Source organism: Taudactylus pleione, unplaced genomic scaffold, assembly GCF_031769625.1.
Source record: "Taudactylus pleione unplaced genomic scaffold, aTauple2 ptg000015l, whole genome shotgun sequence".
Lineage (NCBI taxonomy): Eukaryota > Metazoa > Chordata > Amphibia > Anura > Myobatrachidae > Taudactylus > Taudactylus pleione.
The window spans coordinates 25,862,824-25,883,778 of NW_028284417.1; the positions used below are offsets into that span (position 1 = coordinate 25,862,824).

The 20,955-nt window shown below is 43.4% G+C and overlaps 1 protein-coding gene across 6 annotated transcripts in view; it reads left to right on the top strand.

Moving 5' to 3' along the window:
* CASP8AP2 (caspase 8 associated protein 2) overlaps positions 1–20,955 on the top strand; it is a 46,900-nt gene that overhangs the window by 6,622 nt on the left and 19,323 nt on the right. For 3 of the 6 annotated variants that reach the window (XM_088472030.1, XM_088472027.1, XM_088472028.1), the window contains exons 4-7: positions 6,887–6,987; positions 11,372–11,446; positions 11,929–12,044; positions 12,397–14,426. In XM_088472030.1, coding sequence (XP_088328156.1) covers positions 6,887–6,987; positions 11,372–11,446; positions 11,929–12,044; positions 12,397–14,426 — 2,322 coding nt within the window. The remainder of the gene's footprint in view (positions 1–6,886; positions 6,988–11,371; positions 11,447–11,928; positions 12,045–12,396; positions 14,427–20,955) is intronic. The other 3 variants (XM_088472031.1, XM_088472033.1, XM_088472032.1) reach the window with 3 other exon arrangements.

Sequence of the window (20,955 nt, forward strand, 5' to 3'; positions counted from 1 at the left end):
TGCCTGTCAGACTTTTCAGGCCCAAGAGAGCAGGTTACCGATCAACATTCTAGAACTCTTTGTGGTCTTCAGAGCTCTTTTTGCTAACTCTGCTGCTCCTCCAGCATCATCTAGTCCAGGTAGAGTTTGACAACACGACAGCCGTCCCCTACATAAATAATCAGGGCAGCACTCGCAGTTGAGACACCTTCCTCAGCCGACAGGATGTTCCCACAGGCGAGTGGGCGCTTCACCCAGACGCCTTGACTTGCCGGAAATCAACTTGATGGCGTTTAGGCACAACCACAAGCTGCTGAGTTTCTGCTCTCACCAGGGATCCGGGAGCCTTTTCTGGCAGACACCTTGGCGGTCCAGTGGACTTTGTCTCATATACATCTTCCCTCCACTCCCCATCTCGCTGATTCTACGGGTCCTCTGTAGGTTGAAATTGGAAGACGGCACGGTAATCCTGGTAGCTCCAGATTTACTCTTAAGAAATACGTCCTGAGGGCTAAGGGGTTCTCCAGATCAGTCATCCGTACTATGGTGAATAGCTGTAAACTTTCCTCTGCGAGAATTTATCGCTTCGATTGGAGGACTTATTTCGACTGGTGTTCTGACAGGAGTTTTTCCCCTGATTGTTTTGTCTCTCATGGGTCCTCTCCTTTCTACAGGAGGGTCTGGATTTGGGCCTCCGCCTCTCTTCTTTGAAAGTGCAGGTTTCCGCACTTTCTGTCCTCTTCCAGAGACAGATTACTCTGATGCCTGCCGTACGAACTTTCCTTCAAAGTGTACTCCATGTACAGCCCTTGTTAGTTCCTAAGGTGGCTCCTTGGAACTTGTCTTTGGTACTTCGGGCTCTTCAGCCATCACCCTTTGAGCCTTTGGATATTTGTGTGGCTTACGTGGAAGACTCTCACTAGCCATAGCGTCGGCCTGGCGAGTATCAGAATTGGACATGTTGTATTGTCGGTTCCCATTTCTGGTCTTTCACTTGGACCATGCCGTTCTTCGGATATGATTAGGCTACCTCCCTAAGGCTGCGTACTCACCTATAGATATGTCTGTCTGATGGTAAGGAAAATCTGGTATGTTTTCCAGTGTTTGGGAGCAAATTTCTATTATTTGCCAGTAGAGGCCTCTTTGGACGTCATGAGGGCCCTCCGGATCTATGTGGATAGGACCTGGGATCTCCGTAGGATGAAGACCCTTTTTTGTTCTCTACGACCTCCACAAAAGGGGCTGGCCGGCTACAAAACAGACTTTGGCCAGATGGCTCAGTTTGACTATCCATCACTCTTACGCTGAGGCGGACATTCCTGCCCCGTGTGTGGTGATGGCTTATTCCACCAGGTTGGTGGGAACTTCATGGGCAGTGCTACGTGGCGTCTCTGCTGTGCACCTGTGTAGGGCGGCAACATGTTCCTCTGCACATACGTTTCTCAAATTCTATTCCTTCGCTTTTTCAGGCACTGCTTTTGAGTGAAAGGTTCTCAGTACAGCTCAGGAGCATCCCTCTTCCTTTTGGGGGGATAGCTTTGGGATGTCCCACTTTTCTAAAGTCTGCGTCCCCTATGGTATGTAGAAGAAAAGGAGATTTTAACCTGGTTAAATCCTTTTCTTCTAAATTCATAGGGGACACAGGACGTCCACCCTGAGGTACTTGGCTTGCAGGGTTTTTACTCTGCTTCAGGTTCACCTCTTAGCATTTCTGGGTGTTTGGACCTGTACGTGTGTCGGTCTACTCCTTCTTCTGGCTCCTGCCTTGGGCTTGCTAACGTAACTGGCCTGCCTGGGAGCGGTGTATAGGGGGAGAAGGAGCCTGGGCTGCTGAGAGAAAAAAGTTAACAATTTGGTGCCCAGATTCAGTGGTATAGCTTCCAAGCCTATACACACTGTCTAAAGCCTGTGTCTGGCCTGGATGACCTTGGTTTGCAGTAGCAAAACTTACGATTCAGGAAGAGCTGTGGCCTCTACCTCTTCAGACAGATCTTTTACATCTGGATCCGGTCCTACATCGAAATCCTGAAAGTTTTTCATTAATGGCGTGGAAATTGAATGGACACTGTTAACAAGGGATTATCACATAAGGTTATTGAGGTCCTGTGTCAAGCAAGAAATTAATAGGCTTCTGAGGTTTTCTAAGTATGGAAAATGTAGTTTTGATGTGAATCAACACAGATAAAAGCTCATATTGTAAAAAATTTTGACTTTCTGCTGGAGGCTTACAACAAAGTACACTGAAGGTACAACCTTTAGGGGGAGATTCAATTGCTTTCATTATATTATCGGGGGGAAGGCTATATTCATTTAGGTTCCCTTTTTCTCCTGATACCTGTGGTAACGCCCTTTAAATTAACAAATTAACATGCGTTAATTCAGGTTATCGACAATTTCACAGATTTAGTCGTTAAGTGGCTGCTTTCCCCTGATAACATCAGCTACATGAGCTGAGTAGAAGTAAGTGTTAATAAGCTGGTGGCGGGCAGAAAGGAAGGCAGATGGGGTGTCTTTTAGTGCGGTTTAGCTAAGAATACAAACAGAATGTGGGCTGCTGGTGCCGCGGAGGCTAATGGCTTGCACTCTGCAATTAATCAATGTGGCAGACGCGCAGGGGGGCCGGAGGGTAGTCCCACAGGACTGTTATTTAGTGTTCATAATCAGCATCTTATTTCTCTACTACCCCCAACACTTGCCTGCTCCTAAACCCCTCCTTGCCCCCCGGGACTGCCGCAGCTGCTATCTACCTTTATCCCCTCCCTACGCCAAGCACTGCTTACACCTAACTCACTTCTTGCCCCTCAGTACTGTTCAGCTGCTATCTACCCTTATCCCCGTCCTAAGCCCAGCACTGCTTGTCCCTAACACGATCCTTGCCCCCCAGTACTGCCCCAGTTGCTCTCTACCCTTATCCCAATCCTATCCCTAGAATTGCGTGCCCCTAACCCCCTCCTTGCCAAGTTATCTTCCCTTATCCCCGTTCAGTACTGCCCCAGTTGCTCTCTACAATTATCCCAATCCTATCCCTAGAATTGCGTGTCCCTAACTCCCTCCTTGCCCCACAGTACTTGCCCCATCTGATATCTACCCTTATCCCCTCCCTACCTCCAGCACTGCGTGCCCCTAAACCCCTCCTTGCCCCTCCAGTACTGCCCCAGCTGCTATTTACCCTTGTCCTCTCCCTGTCTCCAGCGCTGCATGCCCCTAACCCACTTTGCCCCCTAGTACTGCCCCAGCTATCTACACTTATCCCCAGTTGCGTCACAAGGGGGTGCACCCATCAAGGGGTGACACCAAGGTGCTGACTCCTGTCACAGTCAGGGAGCTGGCACTGCACACTGGGCAGTCCGCACCTCCGGCACTCTAGCCCTCCCCGCACCAGGTGTCAGTGCGGGGAGGGACGCCACTGCTTATCCCCACGCTATCCCCAGCACTGCGTGCCCCTATCTCCCTCCTTGCTCCCCAGTACTGATTCAACTGCTATCTACACTTAACCCCCTTTCAACCCCAACTGCCACATGCACCAACTGCTCCCTGCCTCAACCCCCAGCTCTACCCAAACTGCTGCCTGCCCTTACCCCCCTCTACCCCAAGTGTTACCTGCCCCCAGCACTGTCCCAACTGCTTCTTGCACTTAACCCCCTCTACCCCAACTGCTACCTGCCCACAGCAATATTCCAACTGCTGCCTGCCCCCAGCACTGCACCTGTTGGATATGTGAGATCAAGGCAATGTATTTATAAGCCTTATCCGTACTGTAATATGAGTGACTTCCCATAGTGTGTGTAGGGTGTGGGGTGGTTTGATGCTATATGGCGAGCTCAAAATCATAATATGTGATGGGACCCAGAATTTGTGGAGTAGGACCCCAATTTGTCAAAGTGAGGAGTCCCTGGGACCCACAATTAATTAAGCTGACTGCGATCACTGGGTGCTGCTTCAATGGTCCAATGAGAAGGAGATCACTTGATGCCAGGTCAGGGCTGTTGGCAGGATGGGTCCAGTACCTTCCAGTGGTAATGCCATAACATCTCACACATGTGGTTGGCTTAGTGTGGCCTGGCATTATGTTGCAGCAATATGACGCCTGTTTGCAGCAGCCATGGTTATTTTCGACGAATTTCCCTCCTCATCCGGCTCTGTCACAATAGCAGACAGCATTCATAGCATCTCCCTTGTGGTCCCGAAACACGGTCACCATGACCATCTTTGCTGATGGAGCTGTTTTGAAATTCTTTTAAGTTAGGGACGATGAGTGTTTCCATGTCATGGATGCTTGCTTCGTCTCTGATGTTACATGATGCACCCACGATTCATCCCCTGTAACAATGTGCTGCAGGAACTGCACTCCTTTCTCTTGGTACCCTGTCAAATGCATGAGAGACAATCCTATTGGTTTTGTAAACTTCTGTGAGTTGCTTCGGTGCCCAGTGTGAATACTTTTTTTTTTTTTTTTCCTGTACCGCAGTTGCTCATGAACGATGTTGTGCACAGTACTTAGTGAGCTATTAATTTCATCAACAATATCACTTACTTGAATGCGTCTGTCCTCCTAAATCATAACAATGCGGCACAAATTATCATCTATGGTGGACGTTCTTGGCCAGCCGGATCGCTGCTCATCTAGAACATCTGTCCTGCCATTATCAAAGGCCGTGCACCAAACCTGTTTCACTGACATGCCATTATCACCGTACACCTCGACATGTTAGCGATGAATTTCAGCTGCTGATGAGCCCCTTAGATGCAGAAATGTGATCACACTATGCACCTCAATGTTTGGCCATGTTTCCACCAGCCCCACCATCTTACAGTTCCTGTTAGGACAGTATGACTGATATGAGGAGCAGTCTAATGGCCGTGAGGGGAAGAAGTGGTCTACCTGCTCTGGCCTGGCGGGAAATTAGAGAACATTACACACGAGAGGTCTTGTTACTTAACTTTTTGATCCACCCTCGTATTATGAATTAGTGGCACTACTGCGTAACATATTTTGAATTGGGGGCAGGTATAGTCATGTGGAAGAATCTAATGACCATCGAAGAGGCATATGTGTTGGTCTGATTGCATGTGGTGAGGTTGAGGAGCATAAAAGGGGAATGTGTGGTGGTCTATACAAAGTTATACATTTTGATCATGGACTCTGGTCTGGCTCCTAAATTTTACAGAAATGTAAGTCCTGCTCTACAATGATCATGCAGTACTGTTTTGAATTCATGCAGATGTGCGTCAGTTTGTCCATTCAAAAAAAAAACAAGAAAGGCACTGACAGGTATATCAATGGTTTGTTTTTGGTTTTTTTTGTCTAGATTAACCCCTCACTTTTACGCACCTGTAATGGGCCAATAGATTAGTTATGAGCTACTTCTATTCTGTCTATCAGTATTCTGAGAAGTATATCAATTAGGCTTCCTTTCAGTATATTCTGTCCATGCAAAATAAAGCACTGACAGCTTATCAATGAGGCTACCTTCCAGTATATTATGTTTGTAAAATACCTTTGTCGATTCACCTGTCTTTTAGTACAGGCCTATTATAGTGTTAAGCTGAGTATACACTTTACAGATCAAATAAACGCTCCTACCCTTTGAGTGATTATCAGCGCGTTTCTCCAAGACGCAGGATCACTATGCTGTAACTGAGAATGGGCCATATTCATGCAGCTTGTGATGTGTCATAGCAACCAGCAAACTCCTCTCGTCGTCTTTTTTACGGCTATCGCGAAGTGTCCAATGTGGGTGTGCAGGTGGGTAAGACCTAATTTATCATTGATGGCGCCGTTCTGCTGAATTCATGTAGAAAAAGATATATGTGCTGAGATATCTATGTGCACAGAAGGACGGCCAGTGTGAAGAATAACCACTAAGAAACTTGGAGTAACCAGATTTCTTCAGGAATGAGCATTTGTTAAATACAGAAGTGTGATTTATCTTGGACATATTCACAACACTTGTATGGATTAAGAACTGTTGATACTGAAGTATTTAACCTACAAGAAATGAGATCTGTTATATAGAACCTACATATCCTGTTATTTGGAGCGCTTGGACAGTTTTACATTTTTATTCGGTTCAAAGTGATTAGTGAAGATCACTAGAATTCTTAAGCTGCCCGATTTGGTGTGGTTCGCAATTTGTTTTATTTATTTTATATATATATATATATATATATCTTTTACAGTATGAACCCTGTCCACATTGAGTTTTTTTTAACCCAGTGTGTGCTTTCTTGAAGGGGATTGGGAGGTCAGGCATCACAATTTTTAAGCTGAGCATAAAATCCTGATCCAAGTTTTGCAAGAGTGTTTGAAGCCGTGTATTGTCTAAAACGCCTGCATACACACCTATGCAATTATCTGGTCGATCAGCCCGATGTATTGGCTAAAACTCCTGCATACACACCTATGCAATTATCTGGTCGATCAGCCCGATGTATTGGCTAAAACGCCTGCATACACACCTATGCAATTATCTGGTCGATCAGCCCGATGTATTGGCTAAAACTCCTGCATACACACCTATGCAATTATCTGGTCGATCAGCCCGATGTATTGGCTAAAACGCCTGCATACACACCTATGCAATTAACTGGTCGATCAGCCCGATGTATTGGCTAAAACGCCTGCATACACACCTATGCAATTATCTGGTCGATCAGCCCGATGTATTGGCTAAAACGCCTGCATACACACCTATGCAATTAACTGGTCGATCAGCCCGATGTATTGGCTAAAACGCCTGCATACACACCTATGCAATTATCTGGTCGATCAGCCTGATAATTGCATAGGTTTGTACCCATCTTAAGAAACTGTGCTTACAAGTGTATTTAAGGACATATTAAAGTATATTCACTTATTAAATAGTTTTTGATTTTAGTGAGATGATAAAATGTCCTTTTATTTCAGAAGATTTGACTAAACCATCTAGTCCATCAAGAGACTGCTTGGATCTTTATGAAGAAATTATAACAGAGGAAGGGACTGCTAAAGAAGCTTCATTAAATGATGTATGTATTGTTTATTAAACCAATTGTATGAAATAACTTTACAGGGCTAAACAAACAATTTAAGATGTACTATTTTCATATGTGTTAAAGAAATTTCATAGTGTGTTTTATTATTATTTTTATTATTATTAATAGTCGAATAAAGCTATATAAAAGCAATTGTGGAGAAGCAGATTCCAAGTTGTGTACAATAGGGTTATGCACATGTAAGCATAGCATGCCACCTGGAGCTGTGGACATAAAACCCTTTCATTCTCTTTTTCACCACAGCTGGGGCAAAGCTTTATAGGCACTTTTTTATTTGCGCACTTTACAGATCAACTATCCCATGTTTGAAAAGAACCTGGTACACTGGAGACTCCACCTAAAGTGGATGTTTCCATTGTCCTCTAAAAAGCTACCACATCCCTGCACCATGAGCTGCTTTTTTCAAGGATAGCACAGTCAGAAAATAGGTGTAACAGCTCAGTGAAGGTCTGCAGACAGCTTTGTCCATTTCCCTGAGTTGCCGGCCTTGATTGATTATACCAATGAAGTGATGCTGTTCTTGATGCAGGCCTGAGTCTTTCCATGTGTTCCTCAGAAGTGGATTCAAAGAGGTACTGGGGGTGTTACCATTTGTCGGATCACTTTTTTCTGTGCTGGAAATAAACACAACTGACAAAATCTAAAGCAACGGGCAGACAGGGAGGTTCCATTTCAAGGGGTTTAAACCATCTGCGTTATAGGAGCTCACTTCACCCACTCTATTGTTTGGGGGGGGGGTCCATCTGCTACGCTTCTGAGATCTTTGCATAAAGTCTTCTGCGAATGCTTGGTCAATGGTATAGTGGTCAGAGTGCCATATTAGGAAATTGATTTTGGGCCCAATTCATGTACGCAATGCCAATTTTTATGCAGTTGAGCAATTTTCATCCTACTGCGCATGTTTGTAAGCGAAGCCTCCAGTGGACGTCTCAATACATTTCCAAGCGGCTGCATGCATTAATATATTTTTGCATAGCAGCTGTGTACAGGATTGCACTTACGATTGCATTACTGTACACATCTGAATCAGACTCTTTCAACGAAGTGTGACAGGAATTTTTTCTTCGACTCCCCCTCGAGTCCTTATATGCCAGCCCAGAGCCCCTCCTGATCAATTTATATGGCATGTAAGAGCCCCCTCATGTTACTTACCTGACTGAAATGTCCACCTGTCGACGGTCTATCTCTCCTGTCTTCATATGGCTCTTATAGTCCAACTGCCCACCCCATGCCATTGCGCTCACTCAACTGACAATTATGTTTGCTGATTCTGGAGGGACAGGGCAGAGTGGAGACAGAACTGTAGAGATGACCAACTCAGCAGTGACGTCATCGGGCCATTTAATAATTAGTTACACAAAGTCTGTCTTCTGCTGGCTTCACATATGATATACCTTTTAGTCTCCTGTTGGCTATAAGTTGCCTTATGATTGTTTAATTATGTTTTAGGAGAAAACTTGTCTGATCCTGTCCTGTGTCAGATCACTGTTGTCTCTGAGACTAATTTCCATCCTGTCCGGTATGGAATTCCTAGGGAAACAGGTTTCAAAACTGTATAGTTCGCCTGCTTTCATTGAAAGCTAGCGATCTTGTCCAGATAGTCGACAACCAACCCTTTTCTGGCATACCAGTACATTTGTTTGTCTTCCTAGATTCAACACTCTTGCTGGTGGCTAAAAGATGAAAACATTAACAGGGGCCATGTTTCCTCTATATGGGATTGGGCTATGGTGACCATGGATGCCAGCTTGTGCCTTTGGGGCGAGCAGTGACCTTATCCCTTCACCTCCAAGGCCCTTGGTCTACAGAAGAAACATCCCTTCCAATCAATGTCCTGGCATTCATGATGGTCAGTAAAAAAAAAAATTTGACAATATGATGGCGGCAGCTTACATCAGTCACTAAGTGAAAACTAGTAGTCATTTCGCCATGCAAGAAACATCTTAGAAGATGCATGGGGCAGAAGATGATGTCCTGACCGTTTTGGTAGTCTTCATTCTGGGAGTGGATATTTGGATAGCAGACATCACAATCAACAGACCATCCACCCTGGAGAATGGTCTTTTCAACATTATGGCATCTCTCTAAATTTTAGTTTCTCTAGTGGCTTCCACTCAGAAATGACCTGTTAAGTTAAAGCCCATTTTTCCATTAGGACTTCACTTGTCTTTACACAGATCAGCAATAACATTAAAACATCCTGCCTAATATTGTGAAGGTCCCCCATGTACCACCAAAACTACTCTGACCTGTCGAGAAATGGACTCTACAAAACCTCCTAAAGGTTCCTGTGGTATCTGGCATTAAGATGTTAACAGCAGATTCTAAGTCCTGTAAATTGTAAATTGAGGCCTCCATGGCTCAGACTTGTTTTTCCAGCACAACCCACAGATGCTTGATTTTATTGAAATCTGGGGAATTTAAAGGCAAATTGAACACCTTGAACTCTTTTGTCCTGAACAATTTTTTGTATTCTGCCATCGGGGAATACAGGTGCCATGAAGGGGTGTACTTGGTCTGCAACAATGTTTAGGTAGGTGGTACATCTCAAAGTAACATCTACATGAATGGCAGGACCCAAGATTTTCCAGCAGAACATTGCCAAGAGCATCACATTTTCTCTGCCGGCTTGACTTCTGCCGATAGTGCATCCTAATGCCATCTCTTCCCCAAGTAAATAACACACACGTGCGGGACCGTCCACATGATTTTTAAAAAAAAAAAATTAATTCGTTAGACCAGGGCCACCTTCCATTGCTCCATGGTTCAGTTCTGGCGCTCACATGCTCATTGTTGGTGCTTTCTGCTGTGAACAGGGGTCAGTATGGGCACTCTGACCGTTCTGCAGCTACGCAGCAAGCTACAATGCATGTGTGTTCTATCATAGTCACCATTCACTTTCTCAGCAATTTATGAGCAGCTCTCTGTGGGATCGGATCAGACACTAGCCTTCGTTCCCACGCACATCAATGAGCCTTGGTGACCAATGACCCTGTTGCTGGTTCATAGTTTTTCTTTCATTAGTCAACTTTTGGTAGGTACTAACCACTGCATACTGTGAAGATCCCCCCCCCCCCCAAGACCTGCCATTTTGGAGGTGCCCTGACCCAGTAACCTAGCCATCACGGTTTGACCCTTGTCAAAGTTACTCAGATTCTTACGCTTGCCCATTTTTCTTGCTTCCAACACATCGACTTCAAGAACTGAGTGTCCGCACTTGCTGCCTAATATATCCCAGCCCTTCACAGATGCCATTGTAAAAAAATAATCAATGTCATTCACTTCACCTGTCACTAGCTTTAATGTTATAACTGATCTGTGTAGTTGAAGGTATGGCTGTTGGAGCCATGATCTCGTGAGTAAAATGGTTGTCAGTGCAGGTAATTCAGACTATTTTCTAGGTTCACAAACCAACTTCGTCTAGATTACCACTGTGTGTACTGTATCTTGTATGGTTTGCAAAGAATTCTGTTAGCCATCTCATCAGCAAAGAGGGTGTCGGAGCTGCCAGCTTTGTCTTGTAATTCCCTTATCTCATATTTCACAAAGATAGAGCTGTTCCTCACAACTAGTCCTTTGTCAATCCAAACTTTTGTTTCATCTCAAAAATCAAACTGCAATTCTGGCTTATTTGTCCAGATAAGTCTCTGGTTGTCCACGTTGATATTCTCTTGGATGTAGTGAGAGCTTTGAAAATCTATATGAGGGGAATAAGCTCTTTGCACAAGACCAACTTTCTTTGTCCTCTATGATAATCATGAGAGAGGTTAGCCTGCTACGAAACCATATTTTACGATGGATCATAGCCACCAGCCCGGCCCATGTTTCTGAATATGTCCTTTCCAGGATCGGGTCGCAGGTTATTTCACCAAGTCGGTGAGCACTTCCTGGGTGGCAATGCATGGATCTTCAGTGGAACCGAGCTGTGGTTTGGTCTTCTATACATACCATAACAACATTTTGCTGTTCCAACATCTTTATATCTGATTTTGGCTGAAAAGTTCTGCGTGTAGCATCTATGGAGCGTACCATCCCTCAGGAGCAGTTTTGGAACGTCCCAAAGGTACAGCAGTGTCCCTCAATATGGATGAAAGAGAAAATAGGATTTTTGTACTTACTATACTCAATTTATTTGGGAGGATAGTGAGATCCCTAGCAAATTTCTCTAATATTTTTTGGGTCTGCTTGTTTGATTTGTTTAATGATTTGTTTAGTCCATATGATGGGCTCTGTTCCTGTGAAGGAGTCAGAGACCAACATGTCTATAATGTACTTGTGCTTTGCTCCAGCATTAGCGCCCTTTATTATGTTTTCTATTATCTGCTTTCTCATACTGCTCATGTTTCTTTCATTTTAGTTGAGTGCAGAATATGAGAAGTGCCAGAGACAAATGAAACAAATGATTATCAAGCTGAAGGAAATGCAGTCTGTGGTAAAGTAGTACTATAAGTTACAGTATATAAATCAACATCATTGATGACTTAGATTTGGATAGATAAAACTGAAAAAAAAAATATCTTTTAAAGAAGGGTACCATTCTGGCATCTGATTCCCACTATCCAATTATGTTCCACTTGGTTCCTCTGATATCCCAGCTCTTGCAGGGCATTGAATCTGTGAAGATTGCAAATAAGGATTCCCATCTGTCTAATTCTCTGAAGGATAGTGGCATGCATGGCGGGGAAATGTGCTTGAGTGTTTTTCATGCAGTATTTATTTTTAATAACTAGATAGCCTTCTGAAAGAATACAATGTATTAAGCTTTTTGAATAGCAATACCCTAAGTGAGTTTATCAACTTACGCTCCTTGTATTCGGTGCCACAAATTACTGAAATCTATCATTTATATTCGAAATGTCTGACCACAATAGTAAATAGTCCTGAGACAGATGTTTTTTATTTCTTCAACTTTAGAACACCAGCTTGCAAAGCGAAAATCATTGTTTAAAAAAGAATATTTCTGCACTCATAAAAACTGCAAGGGTAGAAATTACACGTAAAGAAGAAGAGATCAACAGACTGAATCAGAGGTAATGATGATTCTCATCTTGCGTGGCTTATTGTGTATTGATTCAATATACATGTAAGCACTGAAAAGTGTCCATTTTGAAACCCTGCTAATACTAAGTATGCTTTATATCGGTTTTTAAATTTATAAACAATGTTTTTTTGTTTTATTTAATATAAATTGATTTCTGTATGTTTTGCCATGGGAATTTATATAATTATTTTTTAAATTCTATTACTTTTAGCATGGCTTTACCTTTTCATGCCACATGACAAAACTAAGTTTAAGACATGTTGCTTAAAGGATTGTAAATTGTGGTGAAACTAACCTGAGGGCATTTGAAAATAATAATGAATGTTTGATTCTTTATGCAGATTGTTTGCTCCTGGAAACACTCGTCGTGTAAATTCTGTTCCAGTGCTGTTACAAGGTGTGAACAAAACAAAAGATGTAACTTCTAAGATTGCTAGCGAAGAAGACCACATAAGAAAGGAAGTGAAACCCCAAGAATCGTCTAAAGACGTTTCATTAAACTATTCTCCTATAAATATTACGGAAAAGATGAAGGCTCGTGTGGAAACTAATTCATTGTCTACAGAAATAACCCAATCTGTTAAGCAGTGCAAGGAAAGTGCTCAGAGCCAGTTACAAAAGCAGTCTTTGGGACTCAATACAGAAGTGGATAAGAAGAATAGGAAAGAAATGGACTCTGAGGGCCAGAATACAGAGCGAAGGCAGAGAAAGGAAGGGCAAAGATCTAGCATGAGCAGTTCAACAAGTGAAAATTCTGTTGTAAAAGAAAAGACGAGACCAATTTCAAAATGTGGTAAAAGCGAAGGATATCAAGAGGGCAAAAATTCAAAGTCTGTTGTCTGTTCTGAAATAGATAATCGTAAAAACAATTTGAGCTCTCGTGATAAATCGAGTGCAACAAAAGACAAAGTGCAGCTAAGTGAACCACTTCATTCAAAAGACAAACCTATAAAAGTATATGAAAAATCATGCAGAAAGGACCCCAAAGTGCATGAAAGAGTGACCAAAGTAGAACACCGTCGCTGGGCATCTGAAAAGGATGATGAGCCACGAAGCTCAAATAGAAAACATTTTTCAAATGTAAAGGATGAAAGTTACCAAAAGGCCCCATCGTTTGAAAAGAACGACAGCAGAAGGAGCAGTGATGCTAGAAGGAGAGAAAAACGGTCTTCAGAATACAGTGAATCCAAATGTGGAATCAAAGAGTCAAAATCAAGCAAGGCTGACCTTAATACAGCCTCCATAAACAATAAACATAATCGTGAGAAGAAAAGTGACAAATCTGACTTGGATAGAAGAGGGGATGAAAAGAAAAGGTCTAGAGAGGAGCATGATAGAAGTAGACATGACCGGAAGCATAGAGTACACCAGAAGGGAGAAAAGGAGATTAGTGAGCCTTCAAGTAAAGATAAATGTGAAGAATTGCTTTGTAAAACGGATGTAAAGTCCATGAACAACGAAAAAGATTTTCTTGGCCATAAAGAAGTTCAAAAAGACTTGAAGCTGTCATTTATGGAGACTCTTAGTCTGACCCTTTCTCCTGCTAAAAAGAAATCTGACACGGACCCAACGACCTCCACTGTCTCCAAGATAGAATGTGGTGTCAATGAGGAAACCTTTACTACAGACCTATCTTTTCATGTGTGTGAGAGCACTGAGATCGTTGCAAACTCTCCAAAACACTTAAGTCCTAAACAGGCTGACTCAAAGCACCGTGAACCTAAGTCAGGGGAGGTGCCAACAAAAGCTGTGGCTTTAAATGACTCTAAATTAGTATGTCTATCTGAACCAGTTGTAGCTAATGCAGTGTATCTGCAGGAAGAACCACCAACTTCCACACATGATGATAACATTGCAGCACTGGCTAACATGACACTAGAAGATAACCAGGTTGTCTTTATTGAACTGGATGCAGTGAGCTCTGAAGAAATAGAGAGACAGAGTGTTGTAGATGGATCAGATTTTATTGATCTTGATTCCTTTATAGAAATTGACAAGTGTAGTGGTAGTGAAAGTCCTAATTCAGAAAATCTTACTGTGTCTTTGCCCATTGAACATGCCCAAGATGGTGGTGTCTTAGAGCAAGCTTGTGAAGATGTTGACAAGATAAGCAACTTGAAACCAAATATAACTGAAACCACAAAAGGTATATTTGAATCCTCAAATACTGATCTTGTAAATATAAGCACAAAAGGAGTTGAATGTAATCTGTGTTTCCATGATGAAGGCTCTGTTATGAGTATTGACTTAAATTTTGTAAAACGTATACCAAACGTCATCAGCCCACTGAGAAGCCCAGTCCAGTCCTTAGTGCATCTACATACAACAGAGCATACAGCCAAAGCTTCTGTAGGGAGCATTTTATTTAAAGGTACTGATAGCTGTAGTTTTATTCAAAGTAGCTGTAGTTTGCATGTGTGCATGATTTTGGTCGTTCCATAATACTGCATGTTTTCTTTTTGTTTTTTGGGTTGGGGGGGGGGATTTGAGGTTGCCTCAACTGTAATGTAATGTGTTGATGTTTATCATGCAAAACATCTATTCTGTTTCCAAGCCTTACATTTATTTTGTTGCAATGTATGTAAATCAGATAACTGTAGATTACCTTTCAACAAAGTTTGTACCAGCACCCGCCAGAGGGTGTGGTGTATTTGGAATGTGTGTTGGTTGGTGGTGTATCAGGAGTATGGTTCGGTTTGTGTGGAGGAAAGATATTTGGGAGAGTGCGGTGTAAGTGGGATGTAGTGACGGAAGGGAAACGAGAAGTAGGAGGGAGTAACATTGAAAAACTGTAAGGGGAAGGGAGCGTGTTGTATCAGAAATAACAAGACTGAGTCAGTTTTGTTGGTTCAAATGTTTAATTAACTTGTAAATTAGAGAGACAGTGCTCTCGAGGTGTGCTTCAGGTGGATTTCTGTATGGAGCACCCCTTCAATGTACTTCCACATTAGCTTGAGAACCCTTAAGGTGATTGGGGTGAGACTTTTCATTGGTTTACCTTTTGATATGTATAGTCTGTGTTTATATTCCTCCTAAGCATGCTGCATACTCCTCGTAAGGAGTAATGTGTTGAATAGAGGACGCTTAAGGAATTTGTGTGTAATCTTCCAGGGGTTAGGAGGCTATAGCCACAGGCTAAACATATTGGGGAAAGTCCCAAAAGGTCTCGCTACAATCCACCTAAGGGTCCTCCAGCAAAAGTGAGTATAGTACTACCCTACCACTATACTATACATTGAAAGGATTCTCCTTACAGAAATCCAACTCGAGCACACCTGTGATTTAGCCACAGAAACACAACATCAATGTTGAAGCATCTGTAGCTTTGTGTTCGCTTCTGGCATTTATTTAAAAAATGTAGTTTATAGAGTGTAATATGTGAAGAAAAAGTTATTGCACCTGTGACATTGCCTTCATACTGGATTTAAATTAAATTAAAATTAATTTTGTGCTATACAGTTCACATCTTCTATTATCTGACCAGTGGTGCTGAGCACTGTAATCTTCTCATCTGAGCACTGTAGCCTTCCCACCCCTAAACTTAGAAGGGATTTTTTATTCATGTATTATGTTTTTTTAATATTACACAGTGTTCTCCCCAGGCTGTTTTTGGCGGGTGCACCACCCGGCAAGAAACCGCCTACCACCCGGCACTTTGGAAGCCTCCAAGTGGGGACAGTATCTGGGAGCTATACAAAAAGGACCAGATCCTACAGACTTTGTAGCTTTTTCATAATCAGGCGACTGGGCCTCTAATAAGAAGAGGAGAATTAATATATAAAATGTTATTTCAAATCATTATAAGGTCAAGGTTTAAAACATTTTATAATTGCAAAGGCCCCACCCAGCTACTTCTTGATGCCACCTTGTTGGAAAAATTTTCTGGGGAGAACACTGATTACAGGTATGTTGGGTACATCTAACCAATTTACTGATGCGTCCACATACATCTAGCCTCCTTGCGCTTTAAACAGCCCTTCTAATCGTGGAGTGACTCTGTAGCGCCAAGCACCTTTTTACCTTCAAATGCGTTTTATTCACACAGTGGTGCGAATAGCTAGCACAAGCAGCTTCTGCTGATTAAAATGATATGCAGCATGCCTATGTTCTGTGTGCGTCTGCGGGTGTATCTGCATGCGAAACGCTTTGTTACAGTGTTACAGCCGCTGACACTGTAACGTAGCATTACGCATGCGCGTACAGAACATAGGCATGCTGCATATCATTTTCAGCAGCAGACGCTGCTTGTGCTAGCCATCCGCATCACTGTGTGAATAAGTCGCATTTGAAGGAAAAAAGTCGCACAAAAGACGCTTGGCGGTACTGAGGCACACAGAGCTCCCGCGTTGTGTGGTGCGACTTCCAGCGCATGGAGGATAGATGTATGTGGACACATTGTAAGATAGGTACTTTGTTTAACTGGGAAAGCAAGATCTGTGTTTTCCACTTTTAACTTTTACAGTTTGCATACAGTTTTTTACCCAAGAGTCTTCCTCTGGGCAAGTATTCTGCTGTTTCCTTCTTTTAAAGACACTTTAACCCCATAATCAGATTTTTCATGTTATATCTGCCTAATTTAAATATTTCTGTTTTGTTGACAATAATGTATGAACTCATGGTCAGTGACACGGTTTCTGTAACGCTTGAAAATGTAATGTGTGGAAAGAGATGTAAATACAGTATAACAGACCACAGGGGATAGATAATTAATAGTACTCGCACAGTACTGTGAAAGTCCATTGTGTTTGCATTCCCATTGGTTCTTTCATGCTGCAGCTTTTACGCAGAAGCCAGCAATGTAAGCTGCAGGTTACATTACAACTTGACTGACTCTCTTTAGGCTTGTCTGAGGTATGTGCTACTTTTAGAATTCTCTTTTCATTACATAACGAAAATGATTGTTATGCAGTGTAAATTTTGTGACCTCTCACAATGTTTTGTGTTTTAAATTTATAGTTGTCATAACTTTTTATGTCACTGCAAAAAAAAAAACGTTTTCTCTGCATGGTGCCGAATAGAACTGCTTGGTTTACAATGTCTGTAGTTCTAGTATTTCTCTGAAAGATTTTGTGGTGCTGGGCATATGTGAAATCAGTATTGGATCTTTTTCCTGGAAATCTCTTTATTCATAGTTTCTGAAAGCCAGAAAACCAGCAGCTATTTTAATGATACGGGCGTTTGGTTACATACAGACATAATTACCGAGTGCCTCCGAGGATCAATGTCAGACACACAGCGAAGAATTCAAAGGACAGTGTTCAGAAGATCTGAGGTGGTTGGGCATACGGACTGCATGCTACCAGCCCACTGAAGAATCTGCAGGGAATCCCATAGATTCCAGAATTATCTGCAAAATCTACGGGCTACCGAGCGGGGAAAATGCAGACTGATTATGTCCCTAATACCCCTTTTCACACACAATAGCAAATTGCCGGGCCAAGCATTTGGACCTCATATTTTGCGGATCAACAGTGGTTCTTTTTCTGTGTGAAAGGGTCAATACGGGACGAAATTCACGGGACTTCGACCTTGGTTTTTTAAATAAGCCAGAATATGTAAAATCCAGTAGACACACCCCTGTTTGCAGAATGTAAGATCGTGTTAATGCTAGGGGTGCAGGGCAGCTCTCACTAAAGGGCAGAACACGCGCGTACTTGAAAAGGAACATGGTCATTAGAAAAGGGGGAGTGTCCTTGCAATACTTTTCCTTTTCATAACTGTAGGGGGCGTGCACAGCACTCATGGAGATGATGGGCTGCCCCAAGCTCTCCCCGCAGTTTGAATAGATGCTAGAACAGGGACCCTGCAGCCCGCAGCTGGGGACAGCTGTTTCAGCTCTGCGCCATCTTAAGGGGAAGCAATCGGGAAGCCGACTGCCTAAATACCGGCAGCCGGCTTCCCGACTGTCATATCCCTGCAAGGGTGAAATGCTGGGCGTCTAGATGTAGACGCCCGCATTTCCCCGATGCCGGGAGACCGGCGCCCGGCATCCCGATCGTAGTGATGCCGGGCGCCGTGGGGGGGGGGGGGGGTTAGGTTTAGGGCTCCCGGGGGGGACTTAGGGTTAGGCACCCCCCACCGGGAGGGTTAGGCTAGGGGGAGGGAGGGTTAGGGTTAGGCACCCCCGGGGGGGACTTAGGGTTAGGCACCCCCCCGGGGGACTTAGGTCTAGGCAGCTGGGAAGGGGGTGGTTAGGGTTAGGCACTTAGAGGGGGGATTAGGGTTAGGCACCCCTAAGGAAGGTTAGGGGGGTTAGGTTAGTACATACTTACCTATCCACGATCGCGATTTCCAGCGCTATTGGGCTTCTGCTGCTTCTAACTCTGCTCTTGTCGGTCTTCCGCTGATGGGATTCGAACCGCCGGCCATATTTCATACTCATTCCATCTTAAGGGCAGGGCACATTATAGTGAATTCAAATCTGGCAGGGTGCACTTCAGCAACTTCAAATCGGGGCAGGGCGCATCGTCCCTCTGAAACAGACTATCGGGATTTACAGTAGAAATGTTCTGCTTTTAACAAGCGATGTAGTAAGTTGCAAAAGCTGCAGGTATAAATAAAGACAAATTACTAGGCTGCCACATGAGACAGCAACACAAAATCATTCAGACTAAAGCTGGCCACACATCTAAAGATTATCTGTCCAACCAGCCAACTAGTTGATTGGTTGGAATGAAAATCTGGTAACATGGGAGTAACTGGTGATCAGCAATTTGCTCCTAAATGCCAGAAAACAGATGAAAATGGTCGGTCAGACAAGTTTGTTAAATGTTTGATCTAAACAATTTGTTCAAATAACAGTTTTTGTCCATTTTCCAGTGTTTGGGAGCAAATTGCTGATTGTCATTTACTTTCATTCCTTACCAGATTTTCATTCCAACCAATCAACTAGTTGAATGGTTGGATGTAAGTTCGTCTAGTGCAGTGTTGGCTAACCTTGACACTCCAGCTGTTGTGGAACTATATATCCCAGCATGCCCTGCCACAGTTTTAGCATGCCCTAATAGCAAAACTGTAGCAGTGCATGCTGGGTTATGTAGTTCCATAACAGCTGGAGTGTCAAGGTTAGCCAACTCTGGTCTAGTGTGTGGCCAGCTTAAGCCAGAACAAGAACCCACCACCTCACAACTGAACGAGGTGAAATCTTCATCGGCAGCCATGTTCAGCATAGCAACTGAGAGCCTGATTCAGCAAGTATCACTATTGCTAATGTATACGCAGCTGGCCAATTATTGCGTACTGCGCATGCATCGCAGTGTGCGTTAAGACGCCACTGCTATCACGGAGACTACGTAGAGCCATTGCAGAGTGATTGACAGGCAGTGAGCGTTTGGGGGTAGTGACTGGAGTGGTCGAAGAAACGCAGGTCTGACCGTTTGATCGCCGTTGCATGGGTGTGCATAAATTAGCCATTGCGTTTGCGTACTCACTGAGTGCAATGAAGTTAGCAATTTCTAAGTAAGATCAGGGCTGCTGTAATTCTGCATAAGGGACCTATGGTACTCGATGTTACCAACGTTTATGAAGGTTTGTAAAGTATTATGGATGTGAGAGAGCGGTAGTGGGCCTCTATGCTGGCAGTGCAACAGCATTGCGATTGCTTTCATTAGCATATTTTTGCAGCAGACCTGCATGCGATTACAGAGCTGTGATCACAATAGCGATCCTTTCTGAATTAGGCCCTGAGTCATGAAGATACAAATCGACAACTGTTCTAATGTCACAAAACTTCCTATTCAATTGACTACACAAGTTCAGTGAGCCTAGTAGCATATAGATATTATATAATAAGACTGTGGGCGCAGCCATATTTGTTTTCAATTCAGTGTCATGTGGTCAACTGTAATTTCTTCTTCAGGGTTCATAGGGGGTCCACAGGGATTACCATGGGGTGTAGTTGGTTAGAGTGAGCCATGCACCAAACCGTTAAAGCTTTAGCTCCCAGGATGCATCGGCCCTCCTCCATATATACCCCAGCCACAGGCAGACAGTTTTTTTTTTTTTTGTTTGGTGCTGGCAGAAGCAGTTGCACCTTTGAGAACAGTGGGGCTGTGTTAGACAACCCCAAGCTTTTATTTTATATTTTAAAGTTTTTTTACTTTTGTTTCTGAGCGTCCTAATGGACACCTGTGTGACTGCTCCTACTACCCCCGCTGATTATGGCAGGCACCAGCGGAGCTTGGCTAACTTCCCTGGGAGACCCGGCGGTTAATATAGCAGTGGGGAAGTAAGCTCTCCCCTGACAGCCCCTCCCCCAGCTCAGAGTGTGATTTCTCAGCTGAGTTTTCCCACATCTGAGCTGCTCCTCCTACACCCTCCTCCCTAATGAGAAGCTCAGGTGCCTTAATGAGGGCTTTTCTGAAGCTGTAGGTCTTAGGAGATCGGGTCCTGTATCCCTATATAGATCTCCCTGGATCCAGGTTATACAGCACTCAAATCCTACCAGCCTAGTGTTTGAGTAGTTGATTCCGTGCCCATTGCAAGTATATTTAAATTTGTATTTATTTGCATTGTATGTGACTTGTGCTAGCTCTGCTGTGGTGGTATACTGCCTTTAACTTTCTGACTGTCAGTTATAGCTTTCCCTGCTACTCTCTTTAACCCATCACTACCAGGTGTGTAGGGGTTCATTGTACTTCACATTTACTTGTATTTGTGAAGGGTCACATTGCATTATTAGCTATACACTTTATTGTATGCTGCTTACTGGTATTACTGTGGCTTCAAAAGGCAAGACTATACAGTAGGCTGCAGCCCCTGTTCTGGTTACATGCATAACCGATTCAGCATGCTTGTCCTCTCAGGATATTGTGCAGGATGGTCAGTGTGCTAATTGTCATGTACCTCCTCCAGCTTAATTTACCAGCATCGGTGCTGGAGCCACCTTAGGTGTCCTCCTT